Source organism: Benincasa hispida, chromosome 9, assembly GCF_027475165.1.
Source record: "Benincasa hispida cultivar pf3 chromosome 9, pf3_genome.v1.1, whole genome shotgun sequence".
Lineage (NCBI taxonomy): Eukaryota > Viridiplantae > Streptophyta > Magnoliopsida > Cucurbitales > Cucurbitaceae > Benincasa > Benincasa hispida.
Window position 1 is genome coordinate 45,345,945 of NC_143486.1, and position 9,051 is coordinate 45,354,995.

Genomic DNA, 9,051 nt, shown 5'->3' on the forward strand with positions numbered 1-9,051 from the left:
TCATGCCAAAATTTGACTGAATGGAAAGCTTAAAAGATGCTCTGATACCAATTGAAAGAGTAAAACAACATGCAGTGGAAGTATTAAGGATCCATAAGCTTTCTAATTCACTAATTTTAGCAAAAACTAAAGCATGCTCTTCTCAAAAAGTGGATTTTCTGAACATACCTTTGATGAACTCTCCAAGAAAATGCCTGTTCAACTGCTGTCTTCACTTGTCATCAACATGAACCACCTCAAAGCCTTCCCTACTATGCTCTTGGAGCTTTAGGCAGAGTTGTGGGACTCAAGAATAGCTTGAAGATGTGAAGAAACTAGAGAAACTCACAGCAGCTTGACTGAAGAGGACAACTTCTTCTTCAGAAAAATTTTCTCTCGAAATTCTGTATTATCATCTTTCTCCAACAACTCCACTCTTCTTTATATAATAGATGAACATGCAAAGAGATGGAGTGCATGGCTTGTAGCTCATGCTTGGAGAATCAAAGTAAAGAAGATAATGCATTTTGTGTGAGCATAAAGATGATGGTAATGGAAAAATCCCATTTTCCATTTTTGTGCAACATGCAAACGATTTTCCATCCTTTTAATATCAAATATTAAATTAATTTTTACACAATATCATCTTTATATATTTAAATTATATTTAAATATTTATTCTCTTGTTCTGTTTAATTTGAACATTTTAAATTAATCTGTCAAACTACCCTAAAACTTATCCATTTACGAGCTAGTAGGGGGACCTCGCGAACCTACAGATCATGGGCTCCAACGATTCGAGATTAATCGGCTAAACTCATTAGTCCGATCTAACCCCCATTCGTTAATTAATAGGACACTCCACTATAGCTCATAGTTGAACTCCCCTCACTGCAGATATATTATGTCCACTTAATAACCATAATCAGTAAGTCGATCTTTCACAGGTTGTTCTTAATCACAGCTAGGTCAAAAATACCGTTTTACCCCTCTGACTACATCTTGTTCCTTAAGTTTCTACTGATCCTTTAATGAAAAATTCTGATTCATAATCTCTATGAATCAAATCCTTTCTCTATCATGAGAAGGCGAGGCCCCGATTGTTCAAGACATGGAGTCAGTACTTAAGAGAACAACTTATCTGCTAACCCTAAATAGGGCAGGAGTGAATTCCATCTTGCAAAGCTATGTCCCCAGCTATTCATCTAGTCTTATCCCCAAAATGGTAAGCTTATTAAGCAGTGTTGTTGGACTACTCTCACCATTTGCAGATCAAAGGATAATTCCGAACAAACAGGAGTTCATAGCTAGCTCAGGATTAAGATTGAGTTAACCTAGGTTATATAATAAAAGAAATAGTCAGTTTTAACAGTAAACGGTCGTTATAAAGAAAAGTGACTATTTTCGTGGTCCAGTCTATATGCAAACTCATTGCATAGGATGCTCCTGCTCTCATGTTTCAACATGAATGATTTGTGGATCACATCGTTTGTAGCACCTTACAACTTCTTGTAACAACTACAGAGTGGACCGCATCCAATAGTGTTACTAAGATGAGATATCCAATTTCATCCGTATACTTATTAGACCATTTAGGCTATATACTGTCAACTTGATCCTATTTATGTCACTACATAAAGTTATAGCATTCAGACTATAGCCAATGATGCGTTTATTGAATTTTCATAATCAGATGCAAAATCAACATGTCATTATTATTGATAAAATAAAATGTTTAACACGAACTGCGAGTTCTAGGACATTCCCAACAATGTAAATATATAACGTAGGTGAAGACTAAATTGTAAATAGTCATAAATATTAATGAAAATAGAGAGATCAATAGATTTTTTTTTAAAAAAAATGAAATGTTCAAGAATATGTGCTATTCTTTAGGCGTTTTAGGTAGAAATCCCCAACATTTTTTACGTTCAAAATATAGAATTTAGTTGTCTTCTCTTTTTCCTGCGGATGATAAATGAACGGCCCAGATTTTATCAGATTAAAATAAACGGCTAAAAACGAGAAAAATCAACCTTCCTTTTATGAATTTGATTTTTACCATTATCTTCTGGTCAGCAAGGCACTTGCTCTCTCTCCCAAAACCACACCAACAAAATTGGAGAGCATCTTGGCTTCAATTTTGAGAATTACCCAGATCAACAAACTTCAAATTGAGTCCCTAATGTCCCTGAAAATGGCTTTACAGACGAGTTTGTCTCTTCATCGTTCGCCATCTCTTTCTCCTTCTCATTCCTTCCTTCCATTTGGGTCTCTTCAGCTCAAGCCTCACAATCTCGCTCTTCAGGTGAGATTTCATGTTTTCTTCTTATGCATGATTACATTTCTTTCATGGATGATTCTGTTTTCTTTAACATTCAAAACTTGGGGTTGTTCGTATATCATGCTAGTGAGCTTCAGTTATTGAATTCTGGTTGAAATTTGAGGAATTGGGGAAGGTTATGGCTGGAAATTCGAATTCCATTTTTGAATTCTCGTATTTTGGATAGTATGTCAGTACGTTTTGCGCTTGAATTTATGTTTTCTTTAACATACAAAAATGGGGTTGTTCGTATATTATGCTAGTGAGCTTCGGTGAATCCTGGTTGAAATTTGAGGAATTGGGGAAGGCGATGGCTAGTAAAGGCATGTTTTGGAGTGATTTTGAAATCGTTAAAATCACTTTTGTCATGTCTAAAATCACTATGAAAATACACGGTTGATCACTCAAAATTAGTTTTATATTTAACTTTACACTTTTAATTGCAATTTTCATATCGTCAAAATTGTTTTTGAATGATTAAAGGTATATTTCGGAGTCATTTTGAAAATGACAAAAGTGATCTAGAGATGCTCTGATTCGAATTTTCATATTTTGGATAGTATGTCAGCAGGGGAACTACTTTTTGTTCTTGGATTTCGATCATAATTCGTTTGTGAGACCAACCCTCTGTAGATTTCTACCCCAACTCCCAATTTATTGAATTATGAAATGAAATTTGCTGGTCCTCAAAGAGTTGGAAAAGATGATGAATCTTTGAGGGGGTTTGAAATTATTGTTTCAGAGTTTTGATTTTTAGAAAAGCACTTTGTCTGGAAGCATTTTCTTTAAACTCTTTCCAGTAAAGGTGCATTAAAGTGTTTTTAGGATTTTCAAAGTTACTTTTGATTGTAAAAATCTTGAAAAGTGGTTTGAATCGGTTAAAAATAAAATTCACTGTTCTAAAAAGCTTACCAGACTCACGCTTGGAACTTCTAAGAATTTGTTGGGTCTTGAACATGCCTGTGTTTGTTTGTGTTCATTTAAATATAGAATTTCTCTTTTATTGATATGTTTCAAGCTTTTAGTGAAAATTGTTCTGATGCTACACAATTCGTCAAATTAGGTTGTGCATTTTTTAAAGGTCAAATTTCTAGAATCATTTTGTCCGAACAAGTTTGCTATTTTAATTATATGTTCAACACTTAGAGTGTGTTCAAGAGTGATAGTTGGAATAGTGATTTTAGAAAAAGAGACTTAGATACAATTGATTTTTAAACAAATAAATTTATGTTTGGTTCTACACTTTTTTAAGTGATTTTCAAATCTTTAAAAGTAATTTTTGAATTATTATGTTTGGTTCTAAAAGTGAATTTAAAGTTACCTAATTACTCAAAATTGTATTTTCTATTTGAGAAATTATTATTTAACTAAATAATTATGGTAAATATCTATTTCTATTTATTTTATTGTACTTAAATTTTTATATGCATGGTTGATATTTTGAGTAAGATGAATGTTTATAATAGATATTGAAAGAAAATTCAAAACATATATAATTATTTGTTTAACAATTTAATGACAGACAATGTCTGCCATCTTTTGCTCCAATATTTTAAATTAAAAAAATGATTTCACAAATAGCTCATTGACAATATTTTAACAAAAAATGAATTAGATAACTATTTTGGGACTGATTCCCGATCAATCACTTAACAAAAATCACCTATCAACTAATTCCTCCAAAATCAATTTGAAATGATTTTAGATTTTTCTAAAATCAATTTTTAGCTCATGCCAAACGCCATCATTTTAAGGAAAATTGATTTTGACAAGAGAAAAAGTGATTTTGACCATCTCAAAATCACTCCCAAATATACTCTTAATCTGTTTAGATTCAACAAAAGCCTGAAATTTATTTAATTCTTTGTTTCTTTGTGGCACTTGTTTTCTAATTGACACTTTAATGCACCTTTAAGGTAATATCCTTTTTCTGTTTCTCCAAGCCTGTTCTCTAGTGGAGACTCTGACCGTTTCAATTACTTCTAATGATTTTGTTCCTGAATCCTATGTAGGAAATTATGCATCATGTTGACGTACCAATTTTGCGGAACGTTAGAAAGAGCTGTAGACTTAATGTTGGGAGGCTTTCTAAACTTCAGGTATGCATTTGTTCAAAAAGCATTGACTTATTGAGTTCATATTTTTGTAACTAATAAAACTAGAATTTTCCATTATTAAAGAACAATCAGCTAACATATTTTGAATTACTGAATTTTTTAAGGGTTCTGTAGTTCTTCAGGTGGCTCCTGGGTCATTGGGTTTTCATAATTGTCTAGATGATAGTTGGGTCATTAAACAATAAGTTAAATTACTCAATTTGGCCCTTATACTTTTAGAATTGTGTATAGGTCCCTAAACTTTAACGAGTGTCTACTAGGTCCTTAAACTTTTAACTTTATGTCTAATAAATCCATAAATTTGAAAAGTATCTAGTAGATCTCTAAATTTTCATTTTTATGACTAATATATCCAAAACCAATTTAACATTTTTGAAAACTCATGGAATTGAATTTTGTGTTAAATAAGACCCTTTTATTTAGCAAGTCAGTGAATTTAAACAATGTCTAATAGGTGAGAGACCTATTAAATACTTTTAAAGTGGTTAAACTTATTAAGCACAAAACTGAAAGTTTAAGGATCTATTAGATACTTCTTAAAATACAGGGACCTATTTGACACAACCTTGAAAGTTTGAAGTTTAGAGACTAAACTAGTAATTAGACCTTAACAGTATCATTTACTTATTGTTACTTGCCCATTAGCTTGCCCATTAGCAAACATTTACTTTCCCCTCTCACCAACAATAGCCAAATATTTTTTAAAATCTTGTATTTTTATCCTTCTTTAATCCAGCTTAACTTGTCCATTAGCAAACATTTTTCTTTCTCCACTAGCATCATAGCTGTAGAAATTTCTTCTCATTCAAAACTTTCTGCTCCTCTCCATAACAGATTAGATCTCCTCTTCTTGTATTCTTTCAGTGTCATTAACGTCAAATCTCAACATATGGACAAACTTCACCTCACTGTCCTGACGTCCCTTTCTTTCTTTCAAGATGCTTTTGAAAACATTCCACGCCCCCTTCACTAAGCACTTCTCTAAAACCTGCCTTCTTCACCGTTAAAGCTAACTTGGGTCCTCAAATAGTTTTCTCAAGGCTACTTAAACTTACCTTCGAACCATTTGCCTTCATTATTTGAAAAAATATACCCCCTAATTAGACAATTCCTTTTCTTGTTTGGACCCATCTATTCCAATGCAAAATGTGGTCCAACCCTTTCTTTCTTACTAGTTACTCCTTTTTTCTTTCATTGAAGTCCTCTAACCCTACCAGGCCTACACCTTTGACGTTAAAGCTTTTTCTACCGGGCCTTCTCCTCCAAACAGCCATCCACTCCCTAGAAATTTGGCAATTTTTCCTTCCTTGAGCCTGCGTATGTAACTTTATTAGACACCTCTTTGCCTTTTGTCTACCATATCAGTATTCTTAATCCTTTTATTATCCTTATCCTAATTATTTGTAACATTCATCCAACTGAAATACTCCTTAATCCACCGTTCTCTTGATGTCCAATAGATGGGGTCCCTTGATTTTATCATATAATATTGAAGTTTCCTCCTTTTACATGCCATGGACCTTCCACCCCTTTCTAGCCAGTAAATATTCTCGAACACACGTCACCACCTTGCATTCTTTCATTTCTCCTGCTGCTAGAATTACAATTTCACGAGGAATGAATCTACAGAAGTTCTTTCCTACTTCAATACAAGCTTCCGAACAATCTTCCAAATCTTTGGTCTTCTATGCCCACTGTAAGAGTCTCCCATATTCATCTTCAATGAATCTTAGAACCTTCTTTCGCATATTTATGGATGAAAATCTCACTTTTATCCGCCCTCCACCTTGGTAACACACTGCCACATTCCTTGCCTTCGAAATCCTCAATAAATATTAGACAATTGTAACTGATTTTTTCTAATTTTGTTACTACACAAAATGGGCTATATTTAAGTTGTGCATAAAATTTTCCATTTTTGAAATCAACTCTAATTAATATGTTCCATAAGGTGATATATTTTCCTCCATTGAATTGAGAATTCTTCAAATTGTCTCATTATTAACTTCTTTTTTTTTCCTACACTGGATGAAGGCAGATGTTTCAAGGGAAATTGGCAATGGAATCTCAATCGTCAACAATGTTTGAGAGTAATTTGTTCTCTGATTCAACATTCTTTGTAATTAAATCATTTTCATTAATTTGGTGGCCGATGCCTTTCAAGTGGTCTGTAGGTTACGACTTAATTCAAAATATACACATGTTGATTCACAATTTTATCAATACTTCTTTAAACTAGATTTGATACATAAATTATTAAACTACATTCATATATACAGTGCAAGCTATATCAAACTAGATTCCGTGCTCGTAGGTTGACTTCCCTATGCATCCCGACTAAGGTCACCTCACTAAACTAGGTTATTCAGTAATTAGAACAAGGGACTAAAATTGTATTGAAAGATAAAAAGTAAAGAAATACTGCAACTCTCAGAGTATTTTCGAACCTAAACCATCTAAGCCAGTGTCTACCTTCATCTCCCCCTACTCGGAATAATGACTAATATACTCTTAATTCCCTGATAATATCTTACCTCTATCATAATGGTACTGCTAACCGTTAACCACAATGGTTTGAAACATTGACCTCTAAGATATTCACGTTACCAACAAAAACAACCCAATTTAAGATGTTCATATCCAGTCTTTAACCTGCACATTGCACTTTATTTTCCCTGAAACTATTCAGAATTTATGAATTTGAGTTTCCTTCCCCTTGTGAACATCTGTTAGCCTAATGTTTGTTATTCACTTGAAAGAATTATAAAATACATAAAAAATAATTAGCTTTTAAATTTATTACTTTAATATTTTTAGTGGTGAATGTTTGAAGAACATTTTTCATTTTTTCAGATAGTCAACCAGAAAAAGGCCTAGCATTATTTGTATCTGCTTTCTCATCAGGGCAATCCTTATGGCTGATTTCTGCTGAAGCAGCATTTGCTAGGGAAGACATGAAAACGAATGCAGTTTACGAGATTGGGGAGTTATTTGAATTAGGAATACAGCTATCTTATCTATTATTATTATTAGGTCTTCTTGGGGTTGGTACCTTCTTTGTCATACGCCAAGTTCTTGTTCGTAGAGAACTCGATCTTTCTGCTAAAGAACTGCAAGTAAGAGTCCACATTTACAGATCTTGTAATGGTCAACTGTTCACTTTCGGCATACCTGTGTACTAAGTCTCTGAAAGCCCCATGAACGTATACTGAGCTTTTAAATATGCATTTGAAATCACCCCTTGAAGCAGGCGATTAGGGGAAGACGTCGATAGTCTAGCTCTGCTAATGCACTTTTCGTCCCTATTATTTGTTGGACAGGAACAAGTGAGAAGTGGTGATGCCAGTGCTATGGAATATTTTGAACTTGGTGCAGTTATGCTGAGGAGGAAGTTTTATCCTGCGGCCACGAAGTATTTGCTTCAGGCAATCGATAAGTGGGATGGGGACGATCAAGATCTTGCGCAGGTTTGATACTGCTAGCTCACTGACTTCTGAATCTTAGAATATCAAGAGTCTCCTATCATGTAGAAACTTCGATTCTCCACTTTGTTTTCGTTGATTTTAATCGAAACTGGATGGGTGATTTAACATGTAAATGAATCAAGAACACACTTCCTCGTGTATCTTTCCAAAATCTGTTGTTCCATTCATCGAGTTTCATATTTTCAGGTTTGTTCTACTTGGAAATGAGTTTATCTTTTTCAGATAAATATGTGTTCTCTGTTGCAATTCATTGAGCAAAATTTCATGAAAAGAAATGGGAGCCAAGCATTAGTTGTCTTGTTGAGTAGATCAAGGGTAAATATTTAATGATCTGGGCCGATATTTAACGATCTCATCTTTATTGTTTCTATCGTCTATGTTTGCAGGTTTACAATGCCCTCGGGGTTAGTTATGTGCGCGACGATAAGCTTGACAAGGGAATTGCCCAGTTTGAAACTGCTGTGAAGCTTCAACCTGGATATGTTACAGCTTGGAACAATCTTGGAGATGCATATGAGAAAAAGAAAGAATACAAAGCAGCTCTGAAAGCTTTCGAAGAAGTTCTTCTTTTCGATCCGAACAACAAACTTGCTCGTCCAAGACGAGATGCATTGAAGGAGCGCGTGGAGATGTACAAAGGAGTTCCAGTGAAATCTAAAAACAGATGAGGATCATGGCCCTGGTAGCTTTTCTGTACTGATTTTGTTGAAAATGAGAATTTACATTTATTAATGTATTAGATGAGTATATTAGAGCTATGGATAAAGAGTATCTTGATGTTGTTGTGTATGGTAACTTACAAAAAAAAAAAAAAAAAAAAAGAGTAGCTTTGTTTTCTAAAATGTTTGTAGATATATGTATTTAGAAAAGCATTCATAAATACACCTGAACATCAATTAAGATTGATAGTTGAATTTTAACTTTACACCCTGGTTGAACTTTAAAAAAAAAAAAGTAATAATAAAAAAATGATGATAATTACTATGTTTTTAACATAATAATTTGCAAATATCTTAATCAGGGTTTGATTGTTGTGTTTATTTGGTCTCTAAACTTTTAAACTGTCTAATAGATAAGTTCTTGAATTTTCAATTTTGTGTCTAATAAATCTCTGACAATTATATAATTTTTGAAAATTAATTAGTCC

The 9,051-nt window shown here is 33.4% G+C and overlaps 1 protein-coding gene across 2 annotated transcripts; it reads left to right on the plus strand.

Annotated features, from left to right (window-relative positions):
* The first annotated feature begins 2,017 nt into the window (after positions 1–2,017).
* LOC120086419 (Tetratricopeptide repeat (TPR)-like superfamily protein) lies at positions 2,018–8,746 on the plus strand. 2 transcript variants are annotated; one of them, XM_039043056.2, is made up of 6 exons: positions 2,018–2,287; positions 4,315–4,401; positions 6,458–6,509; positions 7,273–7,535; positions 7,740–7,886; positions 8,291–8,746. In XM_039043056.2, exons 1-6 carry the CDS (start codon positions 2,165–2,167, stop codon positions 8,570–8,572), a joined length of 954 nt encoding a protein of 317 aa, XP_038898984.2. In that variant the 5' UTR covers positions 2,018–2,164; the 3' UTR covers positions 8,573–8,746. The 2 variants fall into 2 exon arrangements, with proteins under 2 accessions (XP_038898984.2, XP_038898985.1); XM_039043057.2 differs by having other exon boundaries at positions 2,025–2,287; positions 6,454–6,509.
* The last annotated feature ends 305 nt before the right edge of the window (positions 8,747–9,051 follow it).